This window comes from Alexandromys fortis, unplaced genomic scaffold (assembly GCF_014885135.2).
Source record: "Alexandromys fortis isolate MF-2015 unplaced genomic scaffold, M_Fortis_MF-2015_v1.1 scaffold_21, whole genome shotgun sequence".
In the NCBI taxonomy this organism is placed as follows: Eukaryota; Metazoa; Chordata; class Mammalia; order Rodentia; family Cricetidae; genus Alexandromys; species Alexandromys fortis.
Window position 1 is genome coordinate 8925049 of NW_026067905.1, and position 22569 is coordinate 8947617.

Consider the following 22569-nt stretch of genomic DNA (forward strand, 5'->3'; position numbering starts at 1 on the left):
GTTAAGGGAGCCACCTTAGGGTTGGCAAGAGACTTGAACCTAGAGTGGCTCCCAGGAGCCCAAGGCGATGTCCCCAGTTAGTCCCTTGGGAAGCGGAGGATAGGGAACCTGAAATGACCCTATCCCATAGCAATACTGACGAATATCTTTCATATCACCATAGAACCTTCATCTGGTGATGGATGGAGATAGAGACAGAGACCCTATTCTTTAAAAAGAAGCTGGACTTTAGAAATACTATCTTTGGTTAAAGTTATGATGATCCTACATGTGGTTGGTACATTTTGTATCCCTAATGTATCCTGAACCATCACATCTTATAGCATGTATTCATAGACACAAACATAAGTTAAATAAATTTTTAATAATTAAAGTTATATTTTATAGTGTGCCTCCCTCCCCCAGTTTACCCTGAAATGTTTGTTTTGGGTCCTTCACTTGGTCGTTTTTGTTGACTAATTTGAAAAGGACAGGCCAAACACCTCTGTTGTTCTTGCCTTCCTTCTCTCCATGTTGGGTAATAGCAATTAGAAAAATGGGCCTGGCTTCCTTGTGGACTGACCTCTTTGCTTTTCACCAGTAACCCCATCCCACTGTTGCATTGGAGATCCTCAGCAGTGTGTCTAGTCTGGACCCTGAATGTTCTCAAGGGCAGTTTTCAAATTGAAACTCATTTCACTCATATTTATTTGTGGTTTTAAACATGTAATATTCAATTGCAACCTAAACCTAAATTTGTACCTAAATGGCAGGGAGGTAGGGAAAATAAAATGTGGTTAATTTTACTGTTCATAGAAAGCATGGATTCTCATTTTCATTGGTAACTGTTTTAACTCTCAACTTTTCTCTTCCATTAGGAAGCCAACTGAATATCTCCTGGGCTTTGAGGGAGGGTGGGTTGCAGAGGCCTGGTGAATCTAAACAGTAGCTCTTAATTTCTTCTGGAATTTATGTAATCTATGATCTTCTTCTTCCATTAGGAACTAGAGCATCAGAGAGGAGCGCTTATGAATGAAATACAAGCTGCAAAAAACTCTTGGTTTAGCAAAACTCTGAACTCTATCAAAACAGCCACAGGCACCCAGCCCCTACAGCCACCACAGGCTCCTCAGCCACCCAAGGAGAGCACATAGCTCCAGCCTCAGCCTAGCACAAGAGCACAATGATCAAAACAACAGAAACCAAGAATTCTTCCTGTTGTCCCTTTGAAAGAAAGTAAAGGAGACCAGAAAGCAAGTTAGAATCTGTAGTAGCTCTGTCTTTCGTGTATGACATTTTTCAAAGGGATGATATTTAACCTGACCCGATTTATGTTGAATATCTATTTCTCAGCTTCTTCATGGAAAGCCACATTTACATCCGTCATAGTATTACACATTGTTTTATATGCCTGGAATTTAGTTGGAAATAAGTAATCTAGAACTAAATGCTTTTGTTTAGAATTAATTATTCATAATTTTTTAAATCTCACATAAAAATGGAGACATGTTATTCCAAGGTTAAAATGGTAAGATCTTTGTCACAGAATTCTGTTTTTCAAGGGAAACCTAACTTCTCTAACGTTCCAGGATTATTCAGATAAAGCACAGTGTGGGACTGTACATGACCACTGATAGTGACTTCCAGAGTAGTGCTACTCTGAAAAGAACAGACCAAGGGTTGGCTTGAAAGTTGCCCCAAATTATTTTGAGTTGGCTACCTTTGGAAATGGAGTGCCAAGCTGGAGTAAATGGGCTACTGCACTCTAGGTAAATAGAGACTCAGTAAATGTGCAATACAGTCATTTGGCTCTGGCATTCTAGCAGGCCCTTTTAAGGACTCCACATGGGGCTCATTCTCCTGATGTGCCTTTGTATGAACATAGAGGTGACTTGTGGCAAATATATCCTCAAAGATGGATACTGTAAGTTGCAGACTTAGGGACCCTTCATTGGAGAAGTCTAAAAAAGGTCCATGTTAGTCATTGTACTTCAGTGGAATAGTACTGAGCCATTGGATGCTGACAAACTCGTTAAGGCAAACACTGATATTCTGTACTTTACTAAAGGCTGGGATATTGCCAAGAAGTTAAAGGGAGCTTCCTAGCACGTTAGTGTTAGGCAACTTTTCTAACTTCTCCCTAATAACCCTAAAATAATGTGCCCTGCACACCTAGGAATAAAGAAAAATAAGTGCATTTTTCACATTTTTGATTGACTAAATCTTTATAGAAATACTTAACTCATGGAAAGATAAGGTTACTGTTAAAAAAATTGGTGCAGATATTTTTTCAATTATATATAACATGCCTGTATAAATAGCCCTTACAAGAAATTCTTTGGTAAGAACAAACTAATTTTTCTGTTTTCTAAGCTATTATGGAGGTCTCTGGTCCCTTTACAACAAGCAAAATACTGTAGGTCATGTACAGTAACATTTATTCATATTCATCTTTGGCTTCATTGTTAAGCACTGTTTTCAAAGTATCTCAAACTGTGTAGTACCAGAGCGGTTCTCCTCTGTGCCATATGTTGTAACTGTAATACACACTCGAGAGGTAAGCCTCAGATGGAGCCCCACCACCACCACCTTCAAGTTGCTCGTGATAGACCCTTTCTTCTAAAATAATTTTTGAGTTCTAGTAAGTAAAATTTCATTAATATCTAAATGTCTCTGTCACCAACAGGCCATGAAACTGATATGGTTGATATGTTACACTTATTAAACAATAACTCCCTTATAGAAATTTCTGTTTTAGTTCTGGTGTCTTTCATCAGAAGATTGATTTCTTTTTACCAAAAGGCAATAACCCAGCACTCCAGATGTGTCTGTTGACATAACATTCCCTACATTAGTGGTTTAAATAAGCTATTTTTTTTCTATAAAATCTAATGGCTAGAACATTACATCATTTCTATCAGTCATTTAGTGCAGTCAGTTAGCTTTATTGGTACTGTGCACTTTGACTCCAGAAAGCCCTGGAACAGTCGCTTTTTCAAATGGCCAGCTAAATTCAGATGAACCTTTGTGAACCTCTTATTCCGTCCACAGCTCTTCTAACCTCTGAAAATAAATACATTCCACAGAATACCTAAGTTGCATAATTTTCATAAATGGTAAATAAGGGAGACAGAATGGCTCTAGAGCAAGAATCTTTTCCGGTTCATGGCCCCTTTTCTTTTTCTGTTTAAACAAAATCACCAGGAGCATATAATTTAAGAGTTAAATATATCTTTGAGTTTTCATCTAGCTCTTACAAAAGATATAATGGCAATACATAATCTTTTTTGTTCTCCAGTACCATGTGATACTTGGGCAGGCAAATTGGTATTTTGTTATTATGTTTAAACTGCCCTGCATTATAGCATCTTTGCATTAGTAGCAGCAGTAAAGATTGAAAGAAAATTCAAAAGGTAATATGTGATTTCTTATTCATTATTTCACCAGAGCATAACCCCAAACTATACATTCCTTACTATTGCTTGAGAACTCCAGAATACCAACATAAAGTTCATCATAATTTCACTTACTATTTTATATATTTGACAATTGCAACTTTTTTTTCCTTGAGACAGGTTCCAGTTATGTAGTCTAAGCTAGTCTTGAACTTAGAACCTTCCCACTTCAGCCTTCCAAATGCTGAGATTATAGGTAGGTACCATAACAGCCAAAATTAGTCTCTTGAATGCCTTATAGAAAAAAATAAACCAGCCAATTGGTTTATTCAAGAAATTTTCAAACATGGTACTTTCTTTCATCCTTTCCTAATATTTACATTATCATGAGCATCCTAAAAGTGCTAATATTTGCAGCATCTGGGAATGATCATTTCTCTTCTCATTGTGTTCTACAGAATACAGTGAAGATTCAACTCATTCATTGCCTTTTATAACTTGATAGTTGCAGTATATTCTCAAAGCTGAAAGACACCATGCTGAATTTTGGAGTGCCTATGTTTAGTACACATCCTGAGCCAAGTCACATTTTGGTTATTTTTAGTACATGTAATTTAATGTAAAGAAATTCTTGGTTCACTACACTTCAGTATATGAGATCCTATCAGAAACAGTAATGGAAATGCCACATAGGCCTACAGCCTATTTTTTTCATACAGTGTCTATCATCCTCTCACCATCTATTGAATTAGTAATTTCTTTTTCTTTGGCTTTCTTGAATTTATCTAATAATGTTGAAAAGACCCCTTTTGTACTGCTGATGAGATTTCAATTTTTATTTCATTTGTTTTTTAAAATGTTCACTTTTTCCTATAGTATATACTTATTTTTCTCCAACCCCTACTCCATTTCAACTATTTTCCAGTTAGTAACTAGTGGTTTCATTTCTTATCTAAAGTAAGAACACTGAAACAATATACAGGTGAGAGTGAACAGCAGATAAAACTTTAGACCTTTAGTCTGTTAGATCAAGAATCAGTTTTGGTTGTGGTGATACACATGCACAATCCCTGCACTCAGGAGGCTGAGGTACAAGCATGCCTGTGAGGTCAAGGCAAGCATGGGCTACACAGTGAATTCCAAGCTAATCAAGCCCTGTTTCAAAAAAAAGAGAAATCAAATGTGTAGCTAATATCAAGACTTAGCTTTCTTGTGCTTTCAATGAAATCAAGTCTGCTAATGAATTCACCAAACCAGTGCATCCAACATTAAGGTGGTTTCTGTATTTTAAGTGGACAGAAAGAACATTTAAAAAAGACTTAGTTTTTATCTTCTAAGAAAAACTTAGAAAATGATTGTATTACATAACTTATTCTTTATAATACTCTACAGTAGATGATTCTCTTGCTTTAATATCTAGCAAATGAGATAATGAACAGTTTCGTTGTATGGTTTGAATAGTTAGGGATGCGTCTGCGTGTGTGCACTGTGTGTGTGTGTTGAAATTTTATAGGGTATCCCTGTTTCTTTTGTTTATCTAGATACCATGCAACCAAATACACATTAGATTTCAAGAAATAGCGATCAAAACTGGAAGCCCAGACAGCAGCTGTGTGGCCTGCTTCCAATGATCAAGCATAAAATTCTGTCTAGTCTTTGTGCTGAGGGCCACACTGAGCATTCTTTCTTTCTTATGGTGGTTTATATGTAATACATGCAAGGCACTTTATGTTACCTATTTCCTTAACTTTCAAATTCTGCAAACATGAGGATCCCCATATGGACTATACCTCAACAAGTGATCCTGATCTCAAATTGTAAGAAAAGTAGATGTTTATGGAATTTAAGTGACTAGTCAGCTGTCCTGTGTATTATTCTCAATTTCCTCTTAAAACAGACAAAAACTTACGTCTTGAGCTTACCTCCAATAAAACATGCTACCTGCTATAAAACTGTCTCCATCAATGTATTTCCCTCATTCTGCCCTCATGTCTGGTTTATCATTAACTGTATTTGAAAAGTTTAAGAAAAATGAATCATTGAGAAGAAAATGACTTACTTTTTATTGGCAACTGATTAACATAAGATTATTTTCACTAAACTACAACTTTGAATAACTATATTACATATGGAGAGATATATTAAAAACTGGTTTTTGAGAATATAAATGCATCAAAAGACTAATGTCATAAAATCACAAGAATAAAGCTGGAGATGATCCCAGAATCCAAGATGTCCCAATGGCCTTCTATATTAATTTTGCTGTTCTTGACATTTTGCATAATTCATGGATTCTTAGTTCAAATTAGGAGAAAGATTTTTGTCAGCCGTATTCTTTTCTTTCCAACTCCTGCTTATGCCTTACTGAGGACATAGTACAAACCTTATGCTGTCTGTTTTTATGAGACATGGTTTTCCCCAGCATCTACAATGAAAACAGGTTAGGATAAAGGAGTTGATTAGTCTGGAAGTGCTAATTGACTATAAAAGCAACATTAGCCATCAGTCTCTTCCTCTATAAACATTGACCAGTTAGTTGTTTCCATAATGCCATGTATTATGTATAGTAACTCTATTAATGTAAATGTGATGCTTGTTAAGAAAGTGCAATTTATTGTACATTGTCTCAATAAATGTTTACTTTTATAATCGTTATGAACTTGAATTGGATTGGTATCTTGTGTAGATGTGTGAATGAAACCTTGTGAAAAACAAATGTGACCAAGAAGGTAACAAGGTGGCTGTTTTTGTGAGCCAGTGATGTTTTCAATGCTTCGTGTTGCCCCTTTGGTCCCACTAAACAGTAATAAACATCTGTTTTAAAGTCCCTGTGTCTGATTTTTTTTTAGCTATTCCAGTCCCTGATTAGACATGAGAACTCTAAGAACCCAAAACCTAAAAGCTAATAAGACCTTGAAACTGAATATGAAACAAAGAATGTAAAAACCTTTCTTCAACATCTAGGATTTGACTTCCAAACATCCTGGAAAAGAACATTTTTGGTGTTCTTCCCTGTTGCTGTGAGAATATATTAAATATAAAAGGAGAAAGAGAGTTTAGTTGGCCCACAATTCCAGGTTACAGTCCATAGCTGCAGGGAAGTCAGGGTGTCTTCCTTGTATGAGATGAACAAATTATCTATAACTGCTCCCCAAGTAAGAAAAGACTAATAAATCACACCCAGCTCCAGCTTATGTTCTTATTTTCCCAGTTTGTTATGGATAAATCCTGGAGCACAGTCTACCTGTGATCTTTCATTGCAGTCTGCCTGTCCTAGAGGTTCTGAATTTGCTTAGCCAATTTCTAATGTGTACATCAATTCCTTAAAGATGAGAGCAAATAACAGTAAAGCGTATGAGAAGTGTTTGAGTTTCTACCCATTTAAAGGTTAAGTTGGCAGAACTTGCTTCAGAACATGAAGTAAGGCTTTAGATGGAGGATTCAATATGACTCTTGAGCCATAATAATATGCAAATAAGAAAATAAGATGACAGGTGACACTTCTATATGGTGCAACAGAGTATTCCTATTTTCAGTCCTCATTTCTAGTTAATGTTTGAACACTTTAAAAATGAAATATAATAAAACATACATATGTTAGTTTGTTTTACTTCTTATATGATCTTGCTAATTTGTGCAGGCTGGACTAGGACTAGAGTTCAGGTGATCCTTATACACCTCCCAGAGTCAATTAGTAATTTGACATGGTAACACAGTATAGAAAGAAGTTCCTCCATCTTTCTTTAAAAAAATATTTGTTATGTATACAGTATTCTACCTACCTATATGCCTGCATGCCAGAAGTGGGCACCAGATCTCATTACAAATGCTTGTAAGTTACCATGTGGTTGCTGGGAATTGAACTCAGGACCTCTGAAAAAGCAGCCAGTGCTCTTAACCTTTGAGCCATCTCTCCAGTTCTATCCATCTTGTATTCTTGTTGAGACCATTTTATGTTTAACTAGAATTTGATCATTGTGGTGGTTTAAATAGGAATGGTTGCCATAGTGAGTGGCACTATTAGTAGGTATGGATTTTGGAGGAAGTGTGTGACTGTGGAGGTGGGCTTTCAGATCTTATCTTCTCAAGCTATACCCAGCATGGCTCATAGCCTCCTTCTGCTGCCTGTGGATCAAGGTGGAGGACTCTGCTTCTCCCCAGCACCATGTCTGCCTGCTGGCCACCATGCTTCCCACCATGATGATAATGAACTGTAAGTGAGCCCTAATTAAATGTTTTCGTTCATAAGTGTTGCCATGGTCATGGTATCTCTTCACAGAAACAGAAACCCTAACTAAGACGATCTTCTTGATGGAGAATCTCAAGGGCCTTATTCTAGGAACTCAAGGTCAAGATGCCCCAGCTAAATTAGCTTCTGGTAAGATTGCCTATTTGTGTAAATCTCCACTTTCAGCTAACTACTTAGCTTCTGTTAAACTGTATGCTTACACAAAACCTCCACCTGCATCTGTTGAGATATGAGGATGTGGTTTTGCATTTAAAAAGTACTTATCTTAAACACCCAAGTCTACACTAGGGTCGCAAATACCTGAGTGTAGTCCTATCCGCCTGGAAACAAGACTTTGAATTAGCTATTAACTGTGTTAGAGTGGTCATCTCCAGTGGGCTCCTTGTAACACTAACACTTTGTCATCTTGAAAAGTTTCTTTGTCATTCTCTTCTAGACCATAGGTTACCAAACCAACCATGCAACATTTATGTTACAACTCATAATACTATAACCTGTACCCAAATCAAGAAACAATACTGTTAGGTCTCAAAGAAACCTGGGACAAGTCTCAATCAGTACCTGTGGCTCCTACCAGCACTCCTCACCCTACCCCCTACCCTAAACCTCTCCCTCACTGGGGCTGGGTTTCTGGATCCCTTACCCCAGCCTAATCTCTATACAACTCAGTCATTTTTGTTATACAGGTTTTTTGGCCCAAGCCAATTGATGGCAGTTCCTCTGGTGGCCTGGTTCAGTCTGCTGGCCATGTTCAGCCTGGACTCTTCCCTCTGCCTGTTTTCTCCTTATATCTATAATAAAAATCTCTCTGTACTTTAGTAGTCATGTCCTCCTCCTTTTTCTTTCTTTTTAATTATTCAAATACTCAAACCTCAAAAGGTTTTCTCATTGTCTTTGTAATGGAAAAATTAAAAATGCTGCAGGATCCCCAGCAGCAGTAGGCAGCAGAAATACTGTTGGTCCCCAAGCGGTAGTAGCAGCCATGTGCAGTGGGCCCTGAGAGCAGCCAGTCCCAGGGAGAGGGCTGCCCATCCCAAGCGGTGGGTGGTCCCAGGCAGGGAGACACATGACAGGGGGGTAAGAGACACAACATGCAGAGTGAGGTTGGCTATTTATTCAAGGGGGTTCTGGAGGGGGAAGGGAGAAAGGGAGGAAAGAGGAGAGAGGGGGGAAGAGGGGAGAGAGGCAGAAGCAAAGCTACCTCTCTGAGAGGAAGACCAAAAAGAATGAGAGCTCAGGCCAAAAGCTGAAGATCAGCCTGCCTTAGCAGATGGGGGGAGGGAGTGGGCGTGGCTTCTCTCTTTTTTTTAAAAAATATTTATTATGTATACAATATTCTGTCTGTGTGTATGCCTGCAGGCCAGAGAAGAGGGCACCAGACCCCATTACAGATGGTTGTGAGCCATCATATGGTTGCTGGGAATTGAACTCAGGACCTTTGGAAGAACAGACAATGCTCTTAATCTCTGAGCCATCTCTCCTGGCTTGTCTCTTAAAAAGACAGCACAGTCATTAGTCTTCTCTTCAGAAAAAGATGGGTTTCATTTTTAATGCTACAGGCCATGGAAATGGTGGTTTGAAACTTTTATTTAAAAGCAGCTAAGCACCATGTGCTTTCCTACCTGATAAGTGATTTTGTATAAGTTTGTGCGATAAATTCACGAATATTGCAATGTAATGTAATTATACTAGTGTACTGTAAAATGTAGCATAGCAGCATTTTCCTCCAGAGTTGTTGATTCTAATCGCTTCCCTGGCATCTATAAAGCTGACAGCAGTTGCTTGACCTCTCAATGGGTACTGTTTATGTTTTCAACTGTGTTATAGATGTCTCTATACTGTCAGAAATTAAAATAATTTGAAACTAAATAGTAAAAGCTGGGGCTTTATTATTCGGGTTGCTATAACCAGAATATAGTTCTAAGAATTCCTCTACATTTCTTACCTAGGATAATTTAATCCAAACCCTGCTGAAAACAACAAAATAACTGAGGCGAAGGCAGTGGAAATCTTGTCTCAACCGCTCATAAAGGAAAGGCAAAAGCAAAATTTTGGCCACTGAAGACGGACCGCCTTCCCACCACGGCGCCTAGGGGTGTGTCACATGGCCCGGGCAACCCTTCCTAAAGTGCTACAAGATGGCGACACGTCAAAGGTGCTAGACACAGGACGTTTCCAGAATTCCCATGCCCAGCTAAAAACCAGAGTTCTCTTCAAAAGCCTTCCTCCCTTAACATATCCGTCCTTTCTGTGCTGCTTTGAGTTCGCTCCTTTGTTCTTTCCGCTCAGCATCTCACAGTAGCCAAAGATAAAATGGCGGCCGGAGAGCCCGGCGTCCTAGCGACGGAAGCAGCGCAACTATAAACACGTCCCCCGGGCTCCCCAAACCTCTGGGCGTTAGTTCCACGGCTACGTCAGGCGGTGGACCGCAGCTGCGACTGCGCAGCCAGGCTACGCCGTAGCGGAATGACGTCTACGTTGCAGGGGCGGAGAGGAAAAGGCATGACGCTTCTTGAGCATTCGATTTCTCGCGAGAATTGAGCGTTGCTAGGAGACCTGGTTGGAGGGCGGGACTAGACTTGGCGGGGCGGAGCTGGGCGGGGCTTCACGAACTGGCGGCGGAGCCTCGCGAAGGTTCCAGAGGCGTCGCGTGCGGAGGGCGGGCCGCCGAGTTGCGCCGGGTCGGTGTAGTTCGCTGTTGGCGCTGTGTCGCTCTCGGGTGCCGTGTTCCGCGTTTCCTGTCAGCTCCGGTGCACCGGTGCAACTCCGTCCTCGGGCCCGATCGCCACACCATGGCTTCCGCTTTGGAGGAGGTAGGGGTCGGCCTCGACCCTCCGGCCCGCGCCGCCCGGCGGCCGCGCCTTTCCCCGGGCTCGTGTCCTCAGCGTTGCCTCTGTCGCGGGTCCGCGGCCTCCGCGCCGCCACCTGCCTGGGCCCCGTGCGCCCGGCCGCGGTTGGAAGGTCGGGGGTGTGTCAGGAGCCCCACTGCTGGCGCGGGTCGTGCCAGGCTCCCGGGTGGGGGTCCCCTTTCGTGTGCCTGAGGTCCTCTCGGCTCCCGGTGACCGGCTAGGGAACAGGAGTCTCCGTTAACTCAAAGCTCATTGCAGAAGCTGGTAGCTCCGAGCAGAGGGCAATTGGGAGGAATTCCTGTGCTTCCACGACGAGCCGTGATATTTGGGGCCGCATTCATTCCACCGGGCGGTTATTCATTCTGTGTTATTTCTAAACGACCAGGGCAGTGCTTACGACTGACTTTAGTCATTTATTTAGCAGCGCCGGTGGAGGACCTGCAGGCCTTGCACATGCTAGGCAAGCGCTCTACCAATCTTTATGTAATAAACGCATTAAAAAATAATTGGAAATTTAGTTGTAGGTAATGGTAGGAAATTGCGTGGGGTCTATTTTTAGGTCTGTAAACTATGAGCGTGGGTGACTTGACTTTTTTGGAGCCTCAAGTTTTACTCAGCTACAAAATAGGAATGATTGAACTGCTCGTTTTCTGGTCTATATGAGTTTTATGTGATTGGTATATTGTGTTCACAGAAGCGTTGGCTATCAGTTAATATTTGCTTTTCGGAAATTTCCCCCTCTCTTTGAAAAGCAAGACATCGACTTTAAAGGCAGAAAAGTGAAGTTAAGTTAAAGTATTAACGTGGGTATCATCCCACAAGTAAGTAGCCTTGGGCACCATGTGCTTTCTTGGAGCCTTGAGCAGCTTAACAGTCGCTCACAGGGATAGTTCAGGAGTAACCCTCTCCAAAGCAAGGAACTCAACTTTAGATTTGGGGATGTGCATATAAGGTCCCATTTTCCTTTCGGGACAAAATTCACCTTATTAAATCACAGTCAGGTGCACAGTTCAATTGTGCAACCGTGTTATATGGTTGCAGAATATGTTCATCCCTCAGAAAAATAGATCTATCGAGTGTTGGATAAGGCACGCTGGTGCCTTGCATGCTCCAGTTCATTTGTGATCTCTCAGTAAAGCATTTCTTTTATGTTGAAAATACCCATTTTACAGATAGAGCATACTCAGCTGTTGGCACACGCTTCTTCCTCCGCTTTGACGACTTTGGATCTTTGTAAACAAGTTTTGTGGGCATGTTTTTAGTCTATGCAGTTGCCAGATATTAAGACAAGTCTTTGGACACTACCATTTCCACAAGAATTGCATAAAAGATAGTATTTCTCCATATACTCAATAGCATTTGTTATTTTCTTGGGGGTTTTGTTGTTCACAATGCCACTGAGTGTGTCCTAAATCCATACCACCTTATGGATTTGTTGTGTGTCTCCCTAGATATGATATGTCTATGTGTGTGTACCTGGTGTCCAGTTGTATGTCTTTGGGAGGAAAGTTGGGTTCTTTCCCCATGTTGAGCATTTTGTTTGTGGAGGTAGACTCAATAAATAGTCCTACTTGGACTTGCCATGATAATCAGACTCATAGAGACCCGCCAGCCGCCGCCTCCAAAGTGGTAGGTCTAAAGGTGTGTGCTGCCAGGCCCCTAGTGAACAACTAGGAGATAGATTCAAACGAAAATACATGTTTACACACAGACAACAAATACATGCCAAGAAAGCAAGAAAAAGTGTGGGATAAAGTGGATAGGAAACTGCTTTATCAATTTCAGTCACCTTAAAGTTTGGATGCAGAACCTGCACTATTTTTGGTTTCAGGGCTGCAAATAGAAAAAAAGCCAAGCAATGATAAAACATTTGTCACCGCTCAGCCTTGCTTTACTTTTGATATTTAGAATCCACATGAATTTTGAAGCCACTGACATACTATTTTGAATGAAATGCTTTGAGTCTATATTCAAAAGATGAGTGCAGTTTGGGTCTTAGAATCAATATTTCTTGAGATTGTAGGCAGGAGCATCACTGTTGTGCTTTTTAGAAACTGTTAGAAGTAAGTACAACAAGTGAGAGCATAAAGGCCATGGAGTAATTGCCATTATAAAAAGAAGGCTAGCTTCCTTTTTACTAATACCTAGCATTTAAAAGATTTAAATGAGCCGGGCGATAATTCCAGCACTCGGGAGGCAGAGGCAGGCAGATCTCTGTGAGTTCGAGACCAGCCTGGCCTACAGAGCTAGTTCCAGGACAGGCTTCAAAGCCACAGAGAAACCCTGTCTCGAAAAACCAAAAAAAAAAAAAAAAAAAAAAAAAGATTTAAATGAGATCATAATAAATTACATCATTTCCCCCTTCCTCCCTCCAATCTCCCATTTGCTCTCTTTCATTCTCATGGCCTCTTTTTTTCATTGTATATACAGGCTCAAGTCTGTCCTCTTCCTTGGGGAAGACTTTTCTCATGCTCATAGCCACTCTTGTTTGCCCCTAGTTCTTTGTGTAGGGTTGAGACATCATTGTTTCCTTGTTCTCTTTGACATGCCTATTGTCCTTGTTCAGTTCATGTTTAGGCAGTCCTGCTGGTGAGACTTTTTGGGGGTAGGTGTAACTTCGGATATTTATAGGAGACAATCTCAAAACAAACTCTCTGATTCTTTGGCTTGTCCAGTCTTGACCTCTTCAACACTTGCCTTACATCAGGGAGTTAGTTATGTTGTAAATATATCTATTGAGTCTTCAGACTCCACACCTCTGCATTTTGACTGTGGTTTTCTATTACTCACTTTCAGTTGTAAATGGGTCATTTAAAGCTTTTTATTTAGTATGAAAGGTATAAAGTAAGGTTGTTTTTATGGTCAGGTTTCCTAGTACCAAGGCAGAAAATCTTAAGCATTTACTCACAGTTATGCCAGATGATGTTTGGGGAAAATATTTAGTCCAATATTTGTATATGTGTGTGTGCATGCCTGCCTGTATATGCCATATGTGTGCAGGTGGCCATGGAGGGCATCAGGTACCCTGGATGTGGAGTCTGTGAGCTGTTGATGTTGGTGGTGAGAACTAAACAGCAACATGTGCTCTTAATTACTGGGCCATCTCTCTAGCCCCTGCCCATTGGTTTTTCTAGCATTATCTTATGAAGTTCCACAGCATCATAAATGTCTGTCTAGAAACTAGAAGACTTATCTGATGTATTGGCAGACAAGAAAAGAACAGATTTGCAAAAACCAATTTCCAAGAGTTATAAGGGACTAGATAGCCAAGGTTTTTTCTTGGTCTCAGATTCTAACCAAAATATCAACCCAACTGCTGAACAAGAGTTTTCTTAGAAGCAGAATAATTTTTTTACATTAACATTATTTATTACAAGATCAGGAGGTCTTGGCTGGTTATTATGGATTCTCCTTTTCCCTGGATCCTGAATATTGGTGTATCAGGCTTAGTAGTACCCTGAGCCATCTTGCTGGCTCTATTTTATTTTTTATCTTTTGTCTTAAAAAATTCAAATCCAAGATAGGAAAATCAATGAAAACCAATCACTGAAAGTGTAGCCTTCGGTACCTCGGCGACGTTGCCTTCACTTTGCCCAGTTAGATGGATTCTCATCTCTTTTACTATACTGTCAAATTCTCTTAATATTTGATGCCTAGACTTGGTGTTAAAAGGATACCTATGAACAGGTTTTTTTTTCTATTTTTGTATTTTTCTAAAACAGGCAGGTATTATCCTACCAAACTGGAAAATAAAGACAATCATTTGATTAATGTTGTAGAAGGAGAATTGTCCTACACCAGATAAGATTGTTTTCCTTGAATAAAAAGAAAGTCTGAGTTATTTTCAATTCATTGAAGAAGAAGAAATAATTAAGTTTGCAACTCTTAAAAAATTAAAATGAACTTATTTTGTTCTTCAGTCAGTTGGATTGGGTGGTAGGCCTTATTTGTCCTAACATACTTCTACCTTAACACAGTTGCAGAAGGACCTGGAAGATGTCAAAGTGGTTCTGGAAAAGTGCACTAGGAAAAGAGTACGTGACGCTCTTACAAGTGAAAAGTCCAAGATTGAGACAGAAATAAAGAACAAGATGCAGCAGAAATCACAGAAGAAACCAGAACTTGACAGTGAAAAGCCAGCTGCTGTGGTTGCTCCACTTACAACAGGATATACTGTGAAAATCAGTAATTATGGTAAGGCCCATTCCACTACAATCTAGTGCTCTGCCCAGCAGAAGTAACTACCCCATAATATAATCGTGTTACATATACTTTTTGTATGTGAAGTTTTTGCTTTCTTTTTTTTTAAATGTTAACATTTGGTGTGGGTTAGATACTATTATATATATATTAAAATGGTGTTACACACTATACTTATTGGGAGACCAAATTAACAGATTTATGGTGAAGAATTAGGATTTTTTTTTTTAAATCTATTTATTTATTTGGGCTTTTCCTTTTTGTGTGTGAGACAGTTGCTTATAGCCCATGCTGGCCTTGAACTGTGGAACTGTGGAAACTGCCTTTCCTCCTGAGTGCTAGGTCACAGTTGGGTGCTACCAGGCTACTTCTACTTTTATCTTGAGGCCAGGCATCTTGGTATGTCATCTAGACTGTGTTCCAGAGATCTTCCCACGTATGCCTCGCAAGTAGCTGGGAGCCTAGCTGTGCGCAATCATGGTGCTATGCTTAGGAACTGAAATCTTAAACTTACATTCTATGGCTGGAAAGGACTGGGGTTGCATTTTTTAGACTGGTAAGGGAAGTAGAAATGGTTATTGAATTAAACACTATTGATGTTTAGCTTAGTGTAGAATTGTTAATTTCCCAGAGACAGGATCTGAATATATGGGCTAGGCTGCCGTGAACTCAGTTTCATTGATGATGACTTTGAACTCCTGGTTCTCCTTCTGTGCTAGGATATAAGTGTATGCCACCATGGCAAGATCTATCAAATTTAGATTGAGGACAAAATTATTTAACAAAACAGGTAAATAAACTAATCTTTGTGTATTTTCTGGGCATAATGGCCCATGGTAGGAAGATTGTAAGTTGAGACCAGCTTTGGCAGTTTAGACCTTTCTCAGAATAGAAAAGAAATCCTAGTGGTAGAGGCCTGCCCAAGGCTAAGGGTTCAGACGGGATTTTCTTTTTAAAAAAAAAAAGATTTTAGTTTTGCTCTGATGAATAAAAGGATCATGGGCTTTGCATTGAGAAACTGATTTTACTCTACTTTGATCCACTTGTTGGATGCCTATCTTTAGGAATAGTACTGTTTTGAGACATAGCTTCTCTGTACTGAGAATTTTTTTTAATGATTGCTTTTTAGTTTTTATGTGCGTTGGTGTTTTGTCTGCATGTATGTCTATATGAGGGTGTCATATCCGCTGGAACTGGAGTTACAGACAGTTGCCATCTCTCTATCCACTCATCTTAAGAATTTTTTTTTTCATGTCTCTGTTAGTGGAGTAACAGGGAAACTCCATTACTGAGTTTTATTTTCTAAATTTTATTTATATGTACAGGTGTTTTGTTGGCATGCATGTCTGTGTATCACCTGCATGCCTCAGAGTCTAGAAGAGATTGTGATGTCCTGGGACTAGAGTTGCCGATGCTTTGAGCTGCCATGCTGGTGCTGGGCTTTGAACTCAGGCTCTCTGGGGAGAACAGCCAGTGCTTTTAACTGCTGAGCCATCTTTCAGCTCCTACAACTGAGTTTTATGATATGCCATGATCTATAGATAGCTTCAGACATGCCTGTTCCATCTTTGTTTTGCTAGGATGGGATCAGTCAGATAAGTTTGTGAAAATCTACATTACCTTAACTGGAGTTCATCAGGTTCCTACTGAGAATGTGCAGGTACACTTCACAGAAAGGTGAGTTCTTGTTACTGGAAGTACAGCAATCATTGCCTTATCATAGAAATCTTGTCTTCTGTATGGCTCAAAAATTCTGCTAAAACTTAAGCGTTACTATACTCGAAAGAAGTAGAACAACCAAGTCTACATACTAATCCAGCGGTTCTCAACCTGTGGGTCACTCTTTGGAAGGTCAAATGATCCTTTCATGGGTTGCATACCAAATATTCCACATATATTTTTATTGTGATTCCTAACATTAGCAAAATTATAGTAATGAGGTAGCAACGAAAATAATTTTGTGGTTTGCTTTGGGGTCACCACATCATGAGGTATTAAAGGGTTGCAGTGTTAAGAAGGTTGAGAACCGCAGAGTGCCTGTCATAGAACCAGAAAGATAATGCATTTCCTGTTGTATTGTAGGTCATTTGATCTTTTGGTAAAAAATCTCAATGGCAAGAATTACTCTATGATTGTGAACAATCTTTTGAAACCCATCTCTGTGGAAAGCAGTTCCAAAAAAGTGAGTATTTGGTGGAGGGGGGGTGTCAAAGCATTATAAAAATTTCATTAAATTGAATCTCACTGGTTTAGGGAAGAGATGAACTAAAACTTTTCTGCTGTATCTGGTACCAGTAAAGTGCAGTCCCTTTGAAGAAAGTTTACCAGTTCATTGTAGAATATATTATTCTAAGAAAATTATTAAAATTAAGGAGAAATGTTTTAGGTTAGTAGTTGTGACCCCTGGCGGTTCTTTGTCTCATTTTGCCCATTTGTACAGCGGGTAATTTCAAGTAGGAATGGTATATTGATAAATAAGTAGAAAGTACTAACACAAATAGTATAGTATTAGGTATATTATATGTAAATTTGCAATGCATATAAGGATCTCTAAGTACTTAGCTAATTGTTGAAGTAGTAAAAAACAGGGAAGTTTTCATTAAAAACAAAACCTGTGCTTATAGTTTTTATAGACTCATATGATCCCTCTTTTCTTACCAATTCAAAAAGTGATGTTTAATATATCAGATATGTATAGACATGTAATTTTTCCATGTTATGTATTTGCTTAAAGGCAGTAATAAAAGCAGTGTGTTAAGTAGCCAGTTCTCACCGCTGTAGCTCATTTGTTAGCATCAAGGAGTTACACTGATCATTGTTCAAAGTTGTTTCCCTTCAGACATTATACCCTCTATTTTTCCTTAAATCACCAAGATTTGCCCAGTCCATCACACCACAACTGTTTAATTTAGGAGCTATTCTTTCTGTTATGCTAGTTGTCTATGGTATGCTCCTCTTAGTTCTTACATTTCACTTACTTCACATTTTGTCCCAGAGAAGCCCCTCTAATGAAGTTCTTTTCATACTTCCATTAACATTCTCTTGCTTGTGTGTGTGTACGCGCATGTACACATGTATATGTACACACGTCATGATGCATAGATGGAGATCAGAAGATCAGTCCTTCCTATTTTGTTTGGGACAGTCTCATGTTGGTTCACCACTATATGCACCAGGCTACCTGGCCCACAAGCTTCTTGGATTTCCTGTCTCCATCTCACCAAGGAGTGCTGGGACTACACTTACATATGACAATACCTGGGTTCTGGATATCTAAATTCTGGTCCTCAAGTTTGCATGACATGCTGTCATGAAACACCAAGACCAAAAGTAACATGTCCATATCACAGTCAGTCATGAAGGGAACTCAAGGCAGGAGCAGAAGCTGAGGCCAGGGAATAAGTACCCGTTCTTTGGGGCTTGCTCAGCCTTCTTTTTTATGCAACCCAAGACTACCTGCACAGGAGTTACGCTCCCTGTCTGTCAATCAAGAAAATGCCCTACAAACTTGCCAATGGGCCATCTGATGGAGGCATTTTCTCAATTGAGGTTCCTCTTTCTAGATACCCAGCTTGTCAAGTTGACACAAAATCAACTAGGACATATGCACATAAGTTTTACCTACCGAACCTAGGTAGGCTCAGCCCAAGAGACTTTCTAAATAGGGTCTCAGGTAGCCCAGACCCATTCCACAAAGAAGGTAAACATGACCTGGAACTCCTGATAATTCTGTCTCCAACCCTGCTGGAGTTGCAATTGAGACAATGTCCTATTTTATGTGATAGTAGGAATCAGACCCAGGGCTTCATGAATTCTGAGCAAGCCTGATGGCATTAGCATTGAAAGTATTCAGGTTTCCACTTGTTTGTATTCCAGCCTATAATAGCATCAAGAATGAGTGTTAACATACTAGGCATTTAATTGGGTAAATTACCATTTTGTAAATATTTATGCTTACAAGCTCCCACTCCTTTTCTTCCAGGTCAAGACTGATACAGTTATCATCTTATGTAGAAAGAAAGCAGAAAACACACGATGGGACTACTTAACTCAGGTGGAAAAAGAATGCAAAGAGAAAGAGTAAGTTTAATAATTTTACTACTTTTGTCTGGGGTTATGGTTTCACTTTATGGATCATAGTTGTACAAGCAAATTGTTTATCTCCTGATGACTTCTGGTCAGCCTGTTTGTATCTGCTTTCAACTATCAGAACCTTTCTATGTTGAGATGGGGTCTCTCTAGTGTGTAGTTTGGCTCTCTTAGAACTTACCAGGCTAGCCTTGAACTAACAAAGACCCACCTGCCTCTGCCTTCTGAGTGCTATGCTATGCTATGCTACTACTATGCCCAGCCTGTTAAGAGCCTATTTGAGGAGGGTAAGGGCCAGTTTAAGACAATTATTGTATCGCTTGTTCTTTAGCATTATTTCATTCCTGGACATATTGGTATGTCTGTACATACTTTGGCCTTGATCGTAAATAATTCTGCTCTAGGAATTTCAAAAAGAGTTCAGCTACACAAATCTTGATTCTTCAGATGTCTTTTAGGCGTAGTTGGTTTCACGATCATTGGTTTTATGTGACAAGGATACTTTTTCTTGTTTGTTTGTTTTTTAAAGTTCTGTTGTGTAGCTCAAAACTCTTTTGTTTCCCGAGTAATGAGAGTGTATGCATTTACTATCACATCCAGATTTACTTTTATACTCCAATTTTATCAGATGACTTCCACTTGGATCCGTTTTAAGTTTGTTCCTATAGTTGGCAGTGCCTGCACCAAGTCAGTTACTCATCTTTGTCATTCCTCCCCTGGTAGCCAGAATGCATTTGGGAAGTGTTAGGCTAGAGTTAGGAATATTTGACTACTTGTGGGTTGATTTAAGCCTGAGCTTAAATAATGAGACCTATTTCAAAAAGTAAATGTAAACCCCATTGGCTCTATTTGGACATTCATTGAACTAGAATTGTTTACTACATTAATTAAAGGCTATAGCCTCAACATAAGGCCCAGATCCATGGATTTCAAGTTTAGTGGTTTTTCTAATTAAAATGCATTAGTTTTCCTTATGTATCCATACCGTAATGCGTGCTTGTAGTTTTTTTTTAATGTGAAGAAACATGCTTGTAAAAAAAAAAAAAACAAGTTAGAAAAGCTATTATTCATATTTACATATTAAATACATATTTTCTTTTGAAATCTCACTGCCACATGGTTAGTCCTTGCCATTTCGTGCTCTCTCCTTTGTGTGCTATGCATATGTGGGTATGCACTTTGACCAGGAAAAACCTAGGCATGCTATTGTTATATACTCCAGCATCCCTTCTCTAGTCTTCTACTTCCGACCAGTTACAATCTAAGAATGTCTTTCCATGCTTAAATTTTTCAATGTTTTCTTTTTCACAGAAAGCCTTCCTACGACGCTGAAACAGATCCTAGTGAGGGATTAATGAATGTTCTAAAGAAAATTTATGAAGATGGAGATGATGACATGAAGCGAACCATTAATAAAGCATGGGTGGAATCTAGAGAGAAGCAAGCCAGAGAAGACACAGAATTTTAAGACTTAAGTCCTTTGGGAACTGTGTTGTGGAATGCTCATGTTTCCAGTAAGGGAATATTGTTGAACTGCACATAAAATTTGACAGATAACTATTTACACAGCCTTCTAAGTACAAAACGGCAAATTCTCCATATCTTACTGGAGGATTTGATTTAAATAAAAATACTTATTAAACGTTCTCCATTAACATCCTAGTCATTTTGTTTAAGAAAAGGTTATATGGTGTCCCTTACTGTAATGTAAGAAGGAAATCTTACATAATGAAAATGTTACTTTTGTTCTGGCTGAGAGACAAAAAATATTTGCCTATCTGACATCATCTCCCACTAAAGTAAAAATAAAACTAAAATTCTTGCATAAGATGCAAATTTGTATACAAACTTGCAAGTTACTATAGACCTGTTACCTGTTATTACCAGCTTAAGCAGTGTGTGTGCCATGCGTTACCATGTACTACTAATTAAGTATATTTATGAATATAAAATCAAAAAAACCACAAATGACAAAAAATAAACATGTTGGTAAGTACTGCCGTGGATCAGATGGCTTATAAAAATATAACCACGATGCAAAACTTTAAAAATTAATCTATTCCTTTGTTCAATAAAGTTGAAGCTTTATGTAAAAGATGAGTTTTGCTATCTGTTTTGTAGTTTATTTGAAAAGTTAGGCTGTCACTGCGTCTACTGCATGACATTCAGAAAGCAAAAGGGACTGGATTGGTGACTACGCTGTGTTAAAAGTAAAGCTCCACCACCAAGAAGAAAGCAATTAGATGCCTAGAAGGAAAGACCAGTAGAACCCCTATAACTACAAATAAGAATTAGGCAAAAGTCAGAACTTAAAATTAACATACAGAAAAAGGGTGGCTGGGACAATAATGCCTCTAGAACTATGGTACTAAATAAACAGACTGGGATTGAATGTTAGAAGATTAGAATAAGAGTGGTATTTGGTAGGGGAAAATGAGTTGATACCATTATAGCTTAAAACAGCCATATTCTTCACATAGCAAAAAAAAAAAAAAAAAAAAAAAACCCAAAAAAGAAGTATACAACTACCAGAAAAGATGGAATTCCATTATAACCTAAGAGTGAGGTTAAAGTCTTAAAGTATAAAAGGAAAATATGTAGCAAAATATAAACAACCAGAACATACTGAGAGGTTTCCAATAATTATAAGTAAATAGTTCATAGAAATAAGAAGCCGGGTGATGGTGGCACACGCCTTTAATCCCAGAACTCGGGAGGCAGAAGCAGGCGGATCTCTGAGTTCGAGACCAGCCTGGTGTACAGAGCTAGTGCCAGGGGACAGGCTCCAAAGCCACAGAGAAACCCTGTCTCGAAAAACCAAAAAAAAAAAAAAAAAAAAGAAGAAAGAAAGAAATGAGAAAGGAGTTGGGGGCTGGAGAGATAGCTCAGTGCACTGAATGTTCTTCCAGAGGTCCTGAGTTCAATTCCCAGCAACTACATGGTGGTTCACAACCATCTATAATAAGATCTGGTGCCCTCTTCTTGCCTGTAGGCATACATGCAGACAGAACACTGTGTACATAATGTCTTTTAAAAAAAGTTGGGAGAAATGAGATTTTCTTGAGTGGGATAGCCGCTGGTAAGTACTCTAATAAGCAACCGTAATGAAAGTCATTAGGTCACCAAAACCAAAGGGAAGAAGGGGATCAGTGGATCTGGACAAGAGAAGATAGAGGTATGACTAACTCAAACCATTATCTTTGCTATGCATGCTGCTTGGAAATACAACAAAAATCTGTTTACCCTGTTCCAAAAAAGTACTAAGAAAAACTATACCACCTTTAACTTACATTGGGGAAACCAGTAGTTTTTATTTAAGAACATACTAGAAAATGCATAGATGGGAAAAGAATGAAAAGGTTAGCTAGCTCAATTGTTAGTTTCTGTTGTAATTAAATATTTTGGTTTTTCAGGACAGGATTTCTCTGGTTAGCCCTGGCAGGCCTTGATGGCAGGCCTTGAATTTACATAGACCTGCCTGCCTCCTGCGAGTTGGTATTGGGATTAAAGGTGTGTGCTGCCACCACCTGGCTAGAGTCTACATTAATTGGAAAAACTAGGGATTATGGAGCTGGAGCTACCTGGGGTTGGAAACTGAATTGTGGTTCTCTGTGAGAGCTGTTCATGCTGAGCCCTCTTCATCTCTAGAAATGTGGGGGGCTGGAGGGATGGCTCAGCAGAGGACAGGTAGTTTTCCAGGGGGCCAGAGTTCAGTTCCTAGCACCCCACCCACCTTAGACAGCTCAGAACCACTTGTAATTCACGGCCCAGGGGAATCCAGCACCTCTGGCAGCCTCAGACAACTATA

At 39.4% G+C, this 22569-nt stretch overlaps 2 protein-coding genes across 5 annotated transcripts in view; both read left to right on the forward strand.

The window, feature by feature from the left end:
• The window catches only part of Rabgap1l (RAB GTPase activating protein 1 like), a 262467-nt gene extending 256266 nt beyond the window's left edge, over positions 1-6201 (forward strand). For all 4 annotated transcript variants that reach the window (XM_050135138.1, XM_050135141.1, XM_050135139.1 and 1 more), the window contains exon 9: positions 981-6201. In XM_050135138.1, the coding sequence (XP_049991095.1) occupies positions 981-1133 (153 nt within the window). In that variant the 3' untranslated portion in view covers positions 1134-6201. The remainder of the gene's footprint in view (positions 1-980) is intronic.
• A 4041-nt stretch (positions 6202-10242) lies between these two features.
• Positions 10243-20861, forward strand: Cacybp (calcyclin binding protein). Its single transcript, XM_050135407.1, has 6 exons — positions 10243-10436; positions 14450-14666; positions 16253-16349; positions 16755-16854; positions 18655-18752; positions 20073-20861. The coding sequence occupies exons 1-6, from the start codon at positions 10416-10418 to the stop codon at positions 20227-20229; spliced, it is 690 nt and encodes a 229-aa protein (XP_049991364.1). The 5' UTR covers positions 10243-10415; the 3' UTR covers positions 20230-20861.
• The last annotated feature ends 1708 nt before the right edge of the window (positions 20862-22569 follow it).